Raw genomic sequence first — 17972 nt, forward strand, 5'->3', positions numbered from 1 at the left:
TACTTCCTGGTAGTGATCCTCGGGGTTCCCTTAAACCTGATCTACCTGTGCTCTTTCGTGATGTGGTACATCCACCTTGATAACTGCAGATTCAGCACTTTCACCCCTCCGTTCAGCTGTTTCATCTGCCCACAGGAAGGAGTTAGTAGACTCCTGTTCTCTCACCTTTCCTCTTCAGTCTGATGGCACGAAGTATCTGACTTCAGAAGTGCGCGGAAACTGTTGGAAAAAGAAAAACAATGGTTTCCATACCTCTTTATCTTGCTTAATCAATTATCCGATTAGATTTGGTGTTTACACAACACCGCCTCTGTGTGGTTGATTGCATACTGTACTCTACAGTCTGGTTGCACATGCGTATAACGTCAATTTTGTCTGTGAGAAAATGATTAAAATTCAGTATTTTCATTTTAGTAACATACAGTACCTTCTCTTTTCTTTTCGTCGTTGGTGTGTTAACACTTTCTGCAGGTTTGAATTAACCCGAGAACAATCAGTATGTTTACTGTAGTGGGAGGGTGTGGATGTGGGGATCCGTGCTTTGTGGCCGCTGCAAGTGATTATTCAGTTTCCGAGCTCATCCTCGAATCATTTTCTGTTACGTTGGATATTGGTCAAGGTGAGAGGCTGTAAAATTGGCCACTTAGGCAGTTAAGAGATTTTTTCGGTAGTAATTGAATGAGAGCAGAGCAGAGAAGCGGGGAGAGGGAGGAGGGGCTGCGCGTCGCTGCTGACAGGTAGATGAGCTGTGCTCTGTCCGCGGTGCTGAAACCTCCTCCGGCTGCTGCTCACCGGAGATCCTCACCTCAGATAAGACTGGAGCTCTGCTAACCTGCAACGGATTCTCATTTCTCACTTTTTCTACTTGATCATTCAAAGAAAAGTACAAAATCTACTTTTTTTTATTTGCCGGTTGGTCATTTCCTTATCGCTGCCTGGATCTTAAAATGGCACTGCATGGATTAACATTGCGCAAGGCAGAATCGGACTTATTTGACTGCTGTTTTGTGACTGTGAAATCAACCCTCTCACACTGAACGGGTTCCCCCGCTTTCTCCATTTTCTTTTTTCGTCTTTTCAGTACATCAAGGCGTTTTCTGCTTCAAACGCGTGCTATTTGGATTATTATTTTTACAATATGCTCATTATTTCAGCACTTCCATTTGTTATAGCATTATAGAATATTTAAAGAGTATTTGGACATGGAGCCAGGAAAGGAGCAAGCTTTCCCCACGACTAAAGATGGCTTAAAACAGATCGCGGGAAAGGCCCTAGGGAACCTGTACAGGTAATTGACATTTATGAATGTTTTTTAATTAAAAAAAACTACGAATTAAATTGAAAAAATACATGCTATCCAGACATTAACATCACATATTAAGTAGGCTATGCATTGGCTTTGAATGTGTTTATTCCTGAAAATAAATTAAATGAAGGGGAAAATCTCATCTTCCTGGGATAAATCACGTACAGGATTCTGGATGTGGCCGAATATTTAAGGATCAGATATTTCCCTGGAGGACGATCCCTCCACCAGCAGCTGTGGGTGTTTTTTAATAATTAATGAAACATAGCGAGTCGTGACACAAGGTCTGAGGATATCTATTACCTTATGTATCTATCTGTATTCATTCAAGATCGATGGACTTCATATCAATTGACTTCCATTATTTGTTCACACTTGCAAAAAGAACTAGATGAAATGTGTTCCAAAGAAAAATGGATCCTTGGCAGCACAGTAACAGATCCTCTGTCTAAAACAAAAGTAGTGGAGCAGAGTGGGAGGAACAGATTTTCACACACATAACATCTAATCTAAATCTTATTGGAATTGCAAATCAATTTCAAATAATCCAGAAAGGATTTTTCTTATTAATCATCTTGAAAAATGCAGCTATTGTAAAATCTGCATAATCCGACCATTAATGCACCAATCCTATTGTTTTAGATTTATATTTCAATTGTATTTGTTTGATTGAAATATATTTTAATAAATAGAGACGTGACTCCAAGCTATCAAAGGGAAAAAAATGTGTAGGTTGATTTCAGCTGAAGCAGGCCAGTGATCGCACTGGATGAGGCCTTCACATATTAAAGATTCGTTTTAAAATTAACTTGAAATTCCTTTTTATGAATTCCACTTTAAAGCCAAAGCAAGATGCCGACCCCACATTTATGAGTTAATAAATAATGAAATTGCACAAATAACTCTAAACAACACTGCTGCTGATGATATTGCTGCAATGCGGTACTAAGGTCATTTTCTTTTCGTTTGCCAGCGAGTCCTTCTTAGAGAGGAATGTGAAGAATTTCAGCAAGGAACGAAAAAAAATGCACTTTGACTCGAACAAAAAGCTGCTGGATTTAAAGGCCTGACCCACGCCAAGCTGAAAATAAAGACATTATTATAGCCTGGCGTTGACAGAGCACTGCAAATATGAAAGGTTCTTCAATGTATAAAAAAAATGCAAATAGTGAAAAGAAACGTCTGAAAGAAATATATGTATAGCCTAAAGTTTTTTTTTCTGTTATGCAGAAAATCACAGATTTCGCTTCTCGTTCTTCTAAATAAGCATTGATGCTTGATTTTCACACATCCAAGTGTCGATATTGAATTTAGCCTAAAAAAAGATCATATTTAACCGTGCAGGAGGCTGGAAAAGAAGCAGCAAACAGGTGAGGTGATCGAGCTGACGGAGGATGGGAGACCCTCGGCGGACCCGGAGCGGAAGGCGCCCCTGTGTGACTGCACGTGCTTCGGGGCACCAAGGAGATACATCATCGCTATGCTGAGCGGCCTCGGCTTTTGCATCTCCTTCGGTATCCGGTGTAACCTGGGTGTGGCCATCGTCAGCATGGTCAATAACCACACGATCCATCAGAACGGCAAGATCATCGTTTTAGAGGTGCCTGCAGACCCCGCCCCCTTAAACCCCCGCACGAGCCTCTATGTTTGAGATTAGATTATAGGGCCAAAAGACACACCCCAAAACCCCAACATCTATTTTTATATTCTACTTAAAAGTCGTTTGGCCTGTATATTATTGAAGGTATACATATACCTTTAGTCGTCTTTCTATAGTTTAAGTCATTTTTTATCTTGAAAATAAATAAATAAAGCATCGGTTTGTTTTGTGCTTTAATGAGTAGATTGACCAAATTGAATAACACCATTGAATTTTGTGGAAAATTCAGAAAATTGGCCTATTTCTCTCGAATAGCCTATATTTGTGTTTCTCACTCAAATATTTTGATTGAATGTGAATGTGACTTTAAAGCTATATTTAAAAGGGAGAAACCTTAAATTCTTTTCTTCATATTTTTCGTGTGACAGAAAGCGAAATTCAACTGGGATCCGGAGACAGTTGGGATGATTCATGGCTCCTTCTTCTGGGGCTACATCGTGACTCAGATTCCTGGAGGATACATATCCTCCAGACTGGCTGCGAACAGGTAACTAACTGCACGCGACCATGCCACAAACTATGAATTCAATATTGTGGGTGGGGTCTGAGGACAGATAGTTCTAAATAGCATTCCTGTATTGGTTTTCTTATATTTCTTGAAGAACGGGGATGAACTATAGTCAGGGAGTTGGACTACTGGTTTTGAGGAGTCAGTCTGACCTTACAGGGGATTTGGCTGATGCCCACCAGGCGTGCCTCCTCATGTTAATGAGCTCCCATGGGACCACCGTGTCTAATCCTTTATGTTCACAGACATGGCAACCACAACAGACACAGCTCGCTGTGAAATAAGCGTCGGAGTGATAATTGGAGTATGAATTTGATGGCCATACAACCTTTATGCTATTTTTTTTTGATAAAAAAAAAACGATTATTCAGCGATAATTTAGAAAGGCAGCAGATGACATACATCTGTATGTAGGAGAAACATTGTTTTTAGAACAAAACTATAAAATCCTTGTTAGAAATAAATGTAACTGTAAAAGGGATTATGATAAAATTCATTGATATCATGATAAGGTTCATGTATTCTTTGTTAAACATGGATATTGGGAGATTATTAGAATCTTAATGAGGGAAATGGAGTCTCAATAAGATGCAAATCTTTCAGGAGCTCCCTGATGCCAAGTCAGCTGATCTCACTGACGCCTTCTGCTACAAACACCTCCTGTCCTCACTCCCATTACACTGAAAAACTGCCTGTGTGTATGTATGTGAGGCATGCAATCACGATTGATTTATCTTCCCTACCCGTACTTATTTTAATGATGAAGAAAAGAATGGAAAGGGATATCTATCTGATTTTAAATATCGGTTTAAATAAAACAGTTAATGCTGTCACATTGGTTTAGAGGATCACAATTTGATGATAATCTGACAAATAACCCTATCACACTGTTTTTCTTCAGAGTTTTTGGAGCTGCCATTGTGCTGACATCCACCCTGAACATGTTCATACCCTCTGCCGCCCGTACGCACTATGGATGTGTCATCTTTGTGAGGATATTACAGGGGCTGGTGGAGGTACTGATCCTCTGTTTATCCATCACATCTTGACCTTTTGCAGACTCTAAAATGATGCCTCATTATCAAGCTGAGGACTAAACTTCATCCCTAATGAAAATGTCCTGACAGTTTGAATTTGATCAGGTTTTACTTGCTTTCTGTTTGGCCCTGCACTGGTACAAAGCCCATTATTTAGACAATCTAATCATAATACTATATACAATTACCAAACGAGCACACAGACAGCAAACAGCCTACAAACGTGAATAGCAGGAGCTTATGTGTGTGGGTTTAGATGACCAAAACAGCCCCACGTTAACATAGAAACACATAGGACAAAAGAGATAAAAGCACTCAATGAGGGCGGCTCCCACAGCTCCACAGAATGGAGAAGATTCAGGGAGGGAAGCTTTTATCAGACTGAAGGTCATCCTCTTTTGTTTTGCTGTGTACAACCGTTTCAAAAGCAGCCCATGAAAGAGAGAGCGAGCGAACGTGTTCTTGCCCATCGACTTATTACTGCAAATTAAACATTAGCATTTCAGGGTGTCTCCCACTGCAAGCCCCAGCAATTTGTGTCTATCAATAGTTGATTGTATGCCACTTAGTGTGTAATGAAGATTTAATGGGAGCAATTCAGTTTTTTTTTCATGAAGTGGGTAGTCAGCTTGAATTTGCACTGCTTCACACCTTCATCATTAGTCTCTATTAGAAAGGTCAGCTACGATACATGTCAGTCTGTTTGTTATTAACTACAATTTGTCCTGTTCGCCTGTAACAAATAAGAACTGACTGCAAAATTCAAACAGAATATTACAACATGTGTTCTTAAACAGTTTGCACAGTAACACATTATTTGTTTACCTCAAATTGATTAAACCAAATTAAAGTTTTAAAAGAAATTAAACTTCTATGTTTATCTTCTCACTGTGTTGCCTTTTGTCCCTGTGCAGGGAGTCACTTACCCAGCATGCCATGGGATCTGGAGTAAATGGGCTCCACCGCTGGAAAGAAGTCGTTTGGCAACCATCTCCTTCTGCGGTACAAAATCAACACATGTGGTCATGTTTCTGTGAAAATAAGTCAATACATTTTATCATCATATTACTTCGTACTCTGGGATGCAGGTTTATAATTACATGTTATTATGTTTAACTTACAATATAGGCAACAAATGTGTCACCGCAGACTGCAACAACTCTGCGTGAGTTAGCAGTCAGTATCAGATTCTGCTGGGTCATTACATTTTGTCTCTTTCAGGATCCTACGCTGGTGCAGTGATAGCCATGCCTCTGGCTGGGATCCTGGTCCAATACACAGGATGGTCCTCTGTCTTCTATGTGTACGGTGGGTGTTTGTGTCATGAACTGATTTGTTTAAATCCCTTACAGAAAATCTTTGCAACTATTAAAAAGAAAACCACAAAAAAATAGCTTAAAAGCAACTGACTCTTATTTTCGATTTAATCCACTCAGGACTTTGCTGTTCCAACCTGACATGATCTGATACCAAGTTAAACTGAGATAGTGAAATGAGACTAACATTACAACGTGTTTTTGATTCATATTTCCTTCTGTACTCTACTCCAACACAAGCAACCACCTTCTACGATGAAAATGAAGCCAACGCTAAAGGTCAAAAATTGCAGATACTAACACTGCCACTAAAGGCTGACTCCAGGAGTCAGTGTATTCTCATTACATGTTCACAACCTGGAACTATACCCATTTGGCCTTTACAGCTAATTTCCCAATCCATTTTTAATGAAACCTCAGGTTGGTCAATGTAAGTCACAATTAAAGCTTGGGAGAATGATTCTGGAGGAAATGTTTAATTTATGAACTTAACAACCCAAAAAGTACACTGCTCCTTTAGTCGTACAAGCAAATAGTTGGCACATCAAAAAATGATGCAAAATGGCCATTCCAGACCAGAGTGAGAATTAACCCAATAGAGAGACAAACTTTTCATGACCATGGTACAGCTCCGTTCTCTGTGGATGTGGAGGCCTGAACAGTGATGCTACATGACAGTATTTTTGAAATGTTGTGTTGCTTGCTCCAAATTGTAGGCCCAATTGCAGAGCCATACAAGGAGACATAAAGAAGAGACCAAACGCGTTTCATCTATGTATTGTTTTGCCTCAATATGACCAAATTTTCTCTTCTTTGCTGCTTTGAATCATTTCCAGATGCTGAATTGTATTTATTACCAGACACATCTTTGCATAGTCATTGGCTGAGGCAACATGCACCCCCAAATGTTTACAATCTTTATATTTTATTGTTTTAGGAAAAAGCTACTTAGTCTATCATTAAGTATGATTAACATTGAAAATATCATCTGAGCCTAACTTAACAAAATGGTCATTATTCACGATCAGTTTTTCATATTTAATGTTGACATATAGTGAAATATATAACCATAACTAAACTACATCTAAAGTATGCATGTGTTATGGTATGTATGTGTCAGACATTTCTCCAAAACATCGTCTGACATATAGATCTTTTGGTCTGAGCAACATTTGAGTCTTTAATGACAAAAGTTTGAGTTCCTGATGTATTCACTTTAATGATATCATCAGGATGCTTTGGGATTTTCTGGTACATGTTCTGGATCTTGGTGTCTTACGAGAGTCCAGCGGAGCACCCGACCATCACTGAAGAGGAGCGACGTTACATTGAGGAGAGCATCGGTGAAAGTGCTCAACTGATGGGTGCAATGGAGGTGAGTTCTCAGTCTTCATATGTTATTTGTTACTGCTTGCTGACTGCTGTACATCCAGCTCATTCATTGTTTGTTTTAACAGAAATTCAAGACTCCCTGGAGGAAATTTTTCACTTCCATGCCAGTCTATGCAATTATCGTGGCCAACTTCTGCAGGAGCTGGACCTTTTATCTGCTCCTCATCAGCCAGCCTGCATACTTTGAAGAGGTGTTTGGCTTTGAAATCAGCAAGGTGAATATATCCCTTATATAAGCAAATACCAGACCTAAAAATATCCCTCAGCTTCATGTGGTAAAGACAACAAACTTTCAATCATACGTGCACGTTTAATGCAGTTACTTTTATATAAAGAGGTTAAGAATCTTCCTGATACTGCTGTTATAATATGTTTGATTGTACATTGAAGACCATAACAACTCATACAATTTGTAGATGTAATTTTTTTTAATGATTTATTGTGTTGGTCGGAATTTTAAAAAACAATTCAATTTGAATTGAATTAAATTGGCTTTGTAGGAGAAATATAAAAGCACCTGCAATCAATGTAGTTTCTTCCACACCTTATTAACATCATGGGAAAAGTTTTCATAGGATGGCGGTGCTTGTAGCTTTGAAGCTGAGAAATATCACCTGCTTTTGAGAACCTCCAGATCTGGACAAAGCTACTTAACATGTTTTAGATTATGTTTTTGCTGGTTACAAGGTCACTGTTTTTGATTCACTCTTATCACAGTCCTGGTGGTTTTTAGTTGTAGCAGTAAAAAGAGGTCAATGTTTCCTTCATGTTACTTTCTCAGAAACAAACTGCAGGTATAGTTAGCAACCAGCTGGTCCACATATTTGAGCATCTAGCGCCTAAAAGGCAGGCATTTCCTTAATTTTTCTTTGTCTGTGTTGTTGGTTTATGCCTTATCTGTAAAGCACTTCAGTGACCTGAGCCTATTTTAAATGTGCTATACAAATACACCTGACTTAGGAACCTAGCGTAAAGGTATAAGACAGTGAATATTGCCCTTACAATCATTACATGGACATAAAACACAACTCCGTGTATTGCAACGTTATTCTCTGACTGCTAGATGTGAAGATTATGTTTGAAAACTTTAAATCCTCATTGTATTTGTTCTCCTTTGGCAAAATATTTCACTTGCTCTAAAAGGAATTATCACGCTGATTTTGCTTGTTGCAGTGAGGGAGCATTGTGCAGTGAGCTGTTGTAAAACTGATGTGATTAGTTTGTTTCTCGTGTTTACTTTAGCTAACATGTTTGACTAATTAAGATCACTGTTAATCTTAATTGAAAATCTTTATCCTATTTGGAAAGAGTGAACCTTCAGTCAGAGTGGTTTGTCAGATGTAATTCAGGCACCTCGGGTTACTGCAGATGATTTATTGCTCCGTAGCAAGCCAGAAGAGGAGAGACACAGATTGGCTCTGAGACAGAAAGAATTTATTTTTATGATGAAAGAGTCTTGGTCGTTGCCACATTCTGCTGCAGACACATTTTTGATGTTTTCTCAGGTTGGAATAGTTTCTGCGCTTCCTCACTTGGTCATGACCATCATCGTGCCCTTAGGGGGCCAGTTAGCTGACTACCTGCGGACACACAACATCCTGTCCACCACTGTAGTCCGTAAAATCATGAACTGTGGAGGTAAGACTTCTCCAGTCAGTTCTCTGCGTGTTCCCTTCAGAGTGATTCCTCACAGTTAACACTCGTCTTTTTGTTTTACAGGTTTCGGAATGGAGGCCACTCTCTTGTTAGTGGTGGGTTACTCACACAGTAAAGGGGTGGCCATCTCTTTCCTAGTTCTGGCGGTGGGTTTTAGTGGATTTGCAATATCAGGTGAGTCCTAAAACAGTCGTTTTTATTTAAGTAAAAATTCTTCAAGGTTACATAATAGCAAAAAAAAAAAAAACCCACAAAAAACTAAAAAATAACATGTTTTGTTGTTGTAGGTTTTAATGTCAACCACCTTGACATCGCTCCACGCTATGCCAGCATCCTTATGGGGATATCTAACGGTGTGGGTACACTGTCAGGGATGGTCTGCCCTCTTATAGTGGGAGCCATGACGAAGAACAAGGTGAGTTATATCCAATCATACAGTGATGGAAGGGTTCATGTTTAGAAGACATGTTAACAGCTAATGAAAATATGATTTATTTGAGTATCTCTGTCGCATTCATTAAGTGTATCAAACCAAAAATTTGAGACACATGTTTTGACAGAATACTTTTAGGATATACATTTAGCAGAATTGGAAGAATAATGCTGAGTCAATGCACAGAAACAAGACAAGACAATTTGCATGGTGTACTTTTCTTTCACCATCATCAAACACATTAGCTGAGATATGCCGACATCAAGGAAGTAATAAACACCACAGTTCCTCCTATCAACACTTGAGGGTGGCTGCTAAAAAGACTCATACTCAATAGTCAACCATATTAAAATGACCACTTTTAGAATATAAATAAACATGTATATGACCTTGTGGAAAAACAAAAGTTAGATGTAGCTATATAATCCTCATTTATATTTGATGAACTCGGGGTAGACCACCTGTTTAAATTACAATATTGTGAATTTTTGGGCCTTAGCTTATGCATAATGTGATAAACCAGTTGGAAGAGCACAGATAACAAAAATACAGAAATGTGGAATTATGTGACACAATCCAAACTGTTGTACTTCACACTCCTCAACAAGTCAACTATGAAAATAGATCATTACAGCCTTACTAACACTACTTTCTGTCTCTAGACCCGAGAGGAGTGGCAGTATGTCTTCCTCATCGCCTCCCTGGTACATTATGGGGGTGTGGTGTTCTATGGGATCTTTGCTTCTGGGGAGAAACAGCCATGGGCCGATCCTGAGGAAACCAGCGATGAGAAGTGTGGCTTCATCGATGAGGATGAGCTAGCCGAAGAGACGGGTGACATCACGCAGGGGTACGGTGCAATGGGTGGTCCGGCTAAAAGCTACGGGGCCACTGCACAGCTAAATGGAGGCTGGGTGCAGGACTGGGATAAGTCGGAGGAGTATGTGCAGGAACCAGCAGGAAAGATATATTCTGAGCGTGGCTACTCTTAAAGATGGGGTGAGTCTGCTTCCAAAAAAATACAACAACAGACTCTTCATCTTGGATTGCACAAATAAGCATTATCTTAGATATATAAATCCATTCTGTGTATTCAAGTAAACCGGTTACTAGTTTCAAAAAGCCAATGTAAACAAATAGTTTATTGCAATGCAGAACAATCCTCATTAGACTGTCCCATGTTTCTCATCATATGTACAGACGGTAGGGCTTCACTAGACAGAGAGCAGTTGTAAAGAAATCTGCAGGCCTATGTTGTTCTTCTTCTTAGGCATCCAAACCTCATCAAACTACTTGAACATGAGCCAGATGACACTGCAGTTGACCATCATATTGGGTCTCTACCACTCTGATTGCACTGAAACTATAAGTATTCAAATACAAGATTCTATTCTGTTTCTCAAATGTGTTTTATGTACATGTATATACCTGTATACCGTTTCTGTGAGACTATTGTGGATTTTGGGTCGTTGATCTGTGTTAACATTAATATAAAAGGCCATATTTTTCATGGACAGTACCTTTTCAGGGAGATGTCTGCTTACAAAAAAGGTCTTCTTCTTCTCAAGTGAGGCCTATAATACACTATGACAAAAAACAGCGTGAGTGAAGTTGAACTGTAGAGTTTTAGTGTGTTTGTTTGCATGAATTTGCTCAAATCAATGTTTCAGATGCAGCCGCCTCATGGTCACCAATAGTCCTCATTCAGCCTAAACTGCTTTGTTCTTAGATGTCTTCTGCCATTAAAAATGATAGTACAATGAAATGTCATGATCAGGTCGCAGTGGTGATGTGAGACGATTCAAAAAAGTTCTGAAGTGCGATTGCTCAGAAGACATTGTTAATTGATGTTTGGTGTGCACTGCAATAAATTCTGTGTACCAGCCGCCACCCATCACGTTCTGTTTTGTAATGTAACACTGGCTTGCTGTATCTAAATGTAATTGTTTTGGAGTCATGTGATGATTAACATTAAGGTGTGTATTTTAACAAACTACTAGCGTCTGGAGAATCCAGCTTTAGTGCTCATGATAGGACATGTTGCAATTTGACAGCGAGGAATGCAGTACTGTGTGTGAACAACCAGGTTTTTGTGCTCTCTCTCTCTTTCTCTCTTGGTGTTTCTTGGTTGTTTCCATTGTCACCAACAGTACTTTATGGACACTTTGATATTGTCATGTTTGAGTGGACCACATGAATTAATAGATGGCTCTTTCACCAGAATTTATTTGCTATGGAACACTTTCATTTGATGTATGAAATCTGCAAGGATGTATAAAATAAATGGATATTTAAGAATGTTTAAGATGACCAAAAGATGCTATTATGGCTTTGTGCCTGAAGTTTATGTGAACAGATAAATGTGATTTTATGGCTTCTAATATTGTGTTTAATGAAGAGGTATGTTGATGTCAAAAGGTGTTATAAAAATACTCATATCATTTTATAAAAAAAACAAAACAACCAAAGTCATGTTTTTTGTCCTTCTTGCTCATATTTTCATCCTGTGTGCTGATGTGATGTTCTGTCGTGTGTTCAGCTGTTAATCTGAAGGTTAGGAAGTCCTCGGAGACGGGAGGAAGCTTATCAAACTTGTTAACCACCTTCTCCAATCTGTATCCTGCTTCTCCTGTCCTCTCCACGTTCCTCATTAGTAAATCAATGACTGATGTCTCTGGAGTCCTGGGGAGAGTATTGGACTGTGTGGCTTGGTAATTGGTAAAGGGAGAGAAAACAGTAATGTTAATGCTATTACTGGAGTTTACATGCCTACAAACCACAATAATTGACCAGACTCCTGACTTTCATACGCAGAGTAAAGACTGGAGAGTGCAGACATGTCATGTAGGTGCATTAAAGTGTGATGAAGCAGCTCCTCACACTTTACTGAATAGTAATGGAAGTAAAAAGATAGGAGGTATTAACAAAAGACAACACATAGTGAAGTGAGAAAGAGTGCGACATTAAACATAACACAATCCCAATGTGTCCTCTTCTACGCACAGCTGAGGTCAACAGTGTCCTACATTTAACACATTCAACTATTGACCCAGCTTCTGCATTAAATCTAAACACATGACAAATCAATACTGTTTCACTCTAAAGAGAGTTCAATTTAAAACATTTATGCTTTTAAAAAAAGTTTTATTACATTTTATGGTTTGTACTCAGTTGGTTAAGATTACACTGCATTATTAAACCTCATTAAGGCAGTGTGACGAGGAATCGCTAGTGATCCCAATTAGTTCTGAAATTGGAGGTGTAAACAGTAAACAAGGAGATTAAAATGACCTTTTGTGGAATCTCTTTGTGATCTGCTGCCTGTTCAATCAGTCAATCAGTGAGATGGTAAATAATTCAGGAAAACATTGGCATACACCCATCGACGTCCATCCCTCCAAATGACTCTCCACAGCAGGAAGGGCTCGATGGTATGTGACATACTGTAACTGCAAATAACTCTCAGCTTCAGCTTCAATATAATTTTTTTCAGTGAAGACACTTCAAACAGTAAAAAGCAACATTAGATTAAAATCTGTCTTCTATGCTCTTAAGTATTTCAAAGGTACTGCAGGGTGAGCTGGCGTTATTGTTAGCAAAGCGTAGTTCTAGCTGCTCCCCTTTTTTCCCTCGTATTTCTTCTGTGAAATTGTTTGAACATCTTACCAGTATACAAAGAAGAAGAACAACAAAACACTAAATATCAGGTGAAAAAAACAGTTAGTTAGACAAAGAGGAGTTCAGAAGAGACTACAAGCCGAGCTGCAGCTCACGTTACATCAGGTTGATCTGAGACACGAGCTGAACAAATATAATTATTTCCATCCCTTTCAAGGATGCATTATACAAGGTAGGGAGGCAGCTAGCTGAGCTGCTACTTGTGTCCATATAATTGATTAATTCTTGTTTGAAATGTTGTCATCTCGGGAGGATAATGGGAGTTGTAACTGTTTTTTTTTTCTTTCACAGAAAAAAAATCCACTTTTTCACAGGCAATGCTTTGTAGTGGGAAATGACTTACGGGTGAACTTCACTGGCTGTCACTGTGCCTGCTCTGAGAGTCTGTAAAACATATCAATCGAGAGAAATATGCATTCTTATAACCCAGGTAAAGGTTTTTTAATCTTCCTTTGAGCGAACAATCAGCTGAATATACAATATGAAGAAAAAAAATTCTCTGTAGCATCATGTAAATGGAGCCTCTTCCACAAGAAAACTGATAGACAGGCATGAACGGTGTGGGGGGGTTAAGGTGTTGCCCATCGGTTTTATGAACGTGATGGACAGTCTGAAACAAGTAAATGTAAAGAGTTGAATCTACTGCAGTCTTGTTCTGTGTTGACTGATTATTTGATCCCAGGAAGCAGCACCATATTTGAATCACTTGAAGTAAAAACAGTTACAATAAATCTCAGTTTCTCTTCTGATTATCCACTCAGCCGGAGGAGGGATACCATTAACGCTCACAACCGGCTGCACATGTTAATTTGACAGAAAACACAATAGTGTCACCAGCCACGTGGAACATGTTTTCTCATGACTAACCAGCCGCGTTGGTCATGGCTATTGAACTCAGCGATGTGGTTTTTTTTTTTTGTGAGGAGTGGTAATTGGATGAAATCTAGCGTTGACATTTCATTCATACAGGGAGATTCTCTGAGTGCTGATCTGCCTGTAACCTCAGACCTCTGTGTTTTTTGCAGCGTCTCATCTTGATGTTTTTGTAATAGTGACGTGAGTGAGGAAGGATTGAGTAGTAGCTCATGTGTGGGGCAGGTGCAGTGTGGCTCCTGGGGGACTGTAATGGGATGAGGCCCAGCCAGAATGAGTGTTTGATGACGGGGTTGCACTCCTCCCCTGGGACTCTGCCTGCATGCAATTATCCTCCTGATCCCTCTCTCGCTCTCTCCTCTAGTCTGCTGCTCATATTGTACACAAGGCTCTCTGCTAAATGCAGCGTGAATATCCTTAACTTTCCATCAAAAATTCAGCTCCCTTACATGCCAGAAGGAGAAATAATTATAACCCCAACTTTCAAAGCAGTGTTGGAGTAATTACTGTTTTATGACACCCTCTAGCGTGACATTACTCTACCTCCAGGCGATTGAATTTACAAACGCCCCCTTCTCCTCCCTTGCTAATTGCTTTATTAATGGAGAGCTTGGTACCCGAAATCAGTCTGTCTCACCAGTAATGACGTTATATGTATCTCTCTGCACCCAGTGACACATATATGCAATCTAAAACAAATACATTAAAGATGGAAATGTTTCCAGGCTGATTCATGAATCTTCCCTGAAAGACATTTCTTTAAAATCTCGTGTTTTGGCCAGACAAAAAAAACACGTTTGTGATATTCTAGTGGTCTCCATCATAAAACAAACGTCTTCTTTAAGCCCCAAAAGCATTAAGAAATGTGCTGTCGTTATGTTTCATCTGTGCATACTTACCAAACCTACTTAAACATTAATGAGCACTAAAGTAAATATCTTTCACCCATAGTAATGAAGCAAAAATACAAAGGCTTCTTTTTGCGACCTGCCATTTTTGAAAGGGAGAACTACACCCTTCATAATCACAATAAAGGAAGCAGATTGTCTACAGCCAATTGTTTTTTTTCTTCTACAGACCTGTTTTCCAGCAGTTGCATGTAAGGTAATCTATCACAGGTCCTTCCAGTCCCCCTCCCCCATATCACATTACATTGACAGCTTCATACCGTCCTCTCTACAGCGAGCTCGTATCTCACTCGTATCTCCCACAAGACAAAGGATGAGAGGCTGATAAGATTTTACATATTGTTGAATCAGTGCTGGCAGTACTTTGCTTCAAACATGATGACAGAATAAGCAGATATTAAAGGAAAAGGTTGAGTTTGAATCTACTGCACATACAATTAGATTAGCATTGAATAGCCACAGTTTTTTTTTTTTACTTTGATTACAGAAACTACAATTTCCTCATATGAATTATCATGTGGCAAAATGTAACTGGAGAAACTGAACGATAAACAAATGTTTAATCGGTTAAAACGAGGAAAACCAGGACGATGTCTTATCTGAGCAGTTTAACAATTTAGGTCTTTTACTTCAGATGTTATGATAATACTCTTTAGTAGAATTTCTTTTGAATGTTTTTGGTTCAGTTAATTCCCCCTCCTTCTCCTCTTGTGCTGAATACAGCAGCATTTCTGCAGCCAAACCACCTCATTAACGAGGCCGTTTTTACTGGATGTCCTGGAGAGGACAATGTGAATGTCTTTGATCCCATTCTTCAAACGTTGCAAGAACTTTTCACAGGACTTAAGAGAAAGAAAATGGTACTTGTTTTATATATATATATATATATATATATATATATATATATATATATATATATATAAAACTTTCATTGTTTCTCAAAGCATCACTGGGAGAAAAACAAATGAAAGCATGAGCCCCACTCCCTCAGTGCATGCCTGATGAAGGCTGCCACTCATCAGCGTCCTCAGAGTGGGACACAGGTGTGATGGGGGGGCCCTCCTGCCTCTGTGATCCATCACCGAGGCCAGACAGGGGCCAGGCTGGAGCGGCTTAGGCACGTGCCGAGGGAGGGCTCTACACCCCCCCCCCCCCCCCCCCCCACTGGCCCTCAGAGGACTCCCTATTCACACCGACAGATGGGGGCTGGATCTGAGTTTTAATGAATGCCATCCTTCACGACCCCTTTAGTAGCTGCAGAACAGCAGTCGCCTCCAGCATGTCTCTCTTTGTCAGCTAACGCTAAAGCACAACAATAACTAATTGAATAGAATTAAAAACAGCACAAGGAGGAAATACAACAGAATATTACTCACACTAAAAAGGTGTCAAAATAATTCAAAAATTCCAACAAATACTACAGTCACTGTTCAGGAGCTGACGCACACAAACATCTCACACTTCAAATGGGCTGGTTGTTGGTATAAGGGGCTGTCTTTGACCTCCTGCTGTTTAAAATGATACCATAACACTACCCTGTCATTTTAGAGCAAAGGCTAATTTATTTGCTTTTGAAGCATAAGGATGGGCCTGATCGTCCCCTAATTTATTACAATAACACAGATCCCTTTCAAGTCAAATGGACGATTGACGGCATTAAACATTGAAAATAACACGCTTGCCTTTATTGTGTCACTTGACCCCCATGTTGTTATTTATACTGTAAAAAAAAAATAGAAAGGTTAAACACGTTTTCTTTTGGTACAAACAGATACAATCACCGGACTAAAGTGTCAAGTGTTGCTTTTCTTGTCGGCTCCTCACGTGGAGCGAGACAATAACATACGAGTCATCGCCATGGTTGCTTCCACTCTTTGACAGAAATGTGTGAGGCTGTGAAGAAGAGAGAGAAACCAACATCAACAATGTGAGGGTTTAGTCCCCCTGGTTAGAGATCTTTGTGCTGCTTGGCAACGTGTAGATGATGACCGTATTTGTTATCAAGTTTTAGAATCTTGAGAAATGCCTGCATTTGTCCCTTCAGAATTTGACAGTTTTGTTCACTGTTATAAAGTCAGCTGTAATGTGATTCCCATTAACAAAGTTAATGACTCCGCGCGTATTAATAACATAAAACAGGTGAGCTCTTTTTAATCAGTGTTGGTTTCCTTCCAGCCTCATGCATATGTTCCTCACTGGTGGAAATAAATTGGTTGTGTACATGCTGCCCTTTGCTCAGTGACCCGTGTCTGTCTCTACGTGAATTGCTTTCACGGCGTGTTAAACGAGCCGTGGTCGTGTTGCTGTTTCCTTGCACTCAGCGGACGGGTCTCTAATCCGCTGTCTGCCAGAGTTATGTCACACACCAGCTATTGTACAGGCTTTGATTGAAGACGCCTGATCTGACAAACTGATCCCTCGCCGCAGAGGAGCTGCGAGATGTGTAAATTGGCAGTCTAGTCACATGACTGGCATAAAGCCAATCAAAATTGGTACATTCATACCGAGCACAGCTTTGTGCCGAAAAGGCAATGCTGACAGATGGTGTGTGAGAAATGATTGTAGGTGTGAAGAGTTGGAACAATTGGATTAGACGATGCCTGACGTTTCTTTGCTTGTTGTATTTCCTTCCTCGTCCTTTCAATCAGTGAATGATCAAAGTCCCTTCAACAGACTTCCCTCTGCAGGTCTCCTCAACCTGGAATCATCTTTTAAGGACATCAGAAATCAGCAGTTACACATTGATTTTACAAACTGCACATGTATAATAATGTGTCGTAATCATTTGAATCTAAAAACATGACAAATGTAAAGTGTAAACTGTTACAGCCCCATCAGTTATTTTCCATTGAACTGAAGGGGTCCAGTGCTGCTGCTGATTACAAAACGCTGCCATCTGTCCACACCCTGTGAGCTGTGCATCTCTACTTCTGTTCAATGACATAATATACCTTCCTTTGTCATCAGGGGTTTGTTTAGATCTTGTACTGTGGAAAGTGTTTTACCCTTCAATGATACATATTTCATTTTTGGTCCTGGCCATTTTTTTAAATTTTGTTTCTTGGTTTACGTCTGTGCAAAATAAACAATAGAACTGGTAATATTATGACTGTAAACATCTGATAAGAGCTAAAGAAATATATAAAATGAGAAACTATTTGACATTAAATTCAAGTATCTGCTGCTTTCAACAATCAGTGCAGGA

General features: G+C 39.5%; 1 protein-coding gene across 1 annotated transcript; it reads left to right on the top strand.

Moving 5' to 3' along the window:
* The first annotated feature begins 585 nt into the window (after nt 1-585).
* LOC306825165 (vesicular glutamate transporter 2.1-like) lies at nt 586-10671 on the top strand. The gene is made up of 12 exons (XM_079345733.1): nt 586-1288; nt 2651-2906; nt 3335-3453; nt 4376-4490; nt 5426-5513; nt 5733-5819; nt 7060-7202; nt 7285-7434; nt 8725-8857; nt 8939-9049; nt 9163-9290; nt 9971-10671. Exons 1-12 carry the CDS (start codon nt 1203-1205, stop codon nt 10298-10300), a joined length of 1746 nt encoding a protein of 581 aa, XP_079201859.1. The 5' UTR covers nt 586-1202; the 3' UTR covers nt 10301-10671.
* Nucleotides 10672-17972: the final 7301 nt, after the last annotated feature.

This window comes from Symphodus melops (genome assembly GCF_947650265.1).
Source record: "Symphodus melops genome assembly, chromosome: 6".
In the NCBI taxonomy this organism is placed as follows: domain Eukaryota; kingdom Metazoa; phylum Chordata; class Actinopteri; order Labriformes; family Labridae; genus Symphodus; species Symphodus melops.

What these genes read in the sequence shown, in the direction of transcription:
- LOC306825165 (XM_079345733.1), top strand. Translation starts at nt 1,203, where the DNA reads ATGGAGCCAGGAAAGGAGCAAGCTTTCCCCACGACTAAAGATGGCTTA. An exon ending in GCAAGATCATCGTTTTAGAG is followed by an intron (nt 2,907 to 3,334) that starts GTGCCTGCAGAC and finishes TTCGTGTGACAG; the next exon opens with AAAGCGAAATTCAACTGGGA. An exon ending in GAGCCATGACGAAGAACAAG is followed by an intron (nt 9,291 to 9,970) that starts GTGAGTTATATC and finishes TTCTGTCTCTAG; the next exon opens with ACCCGAGAGGAGTGGCAGTA.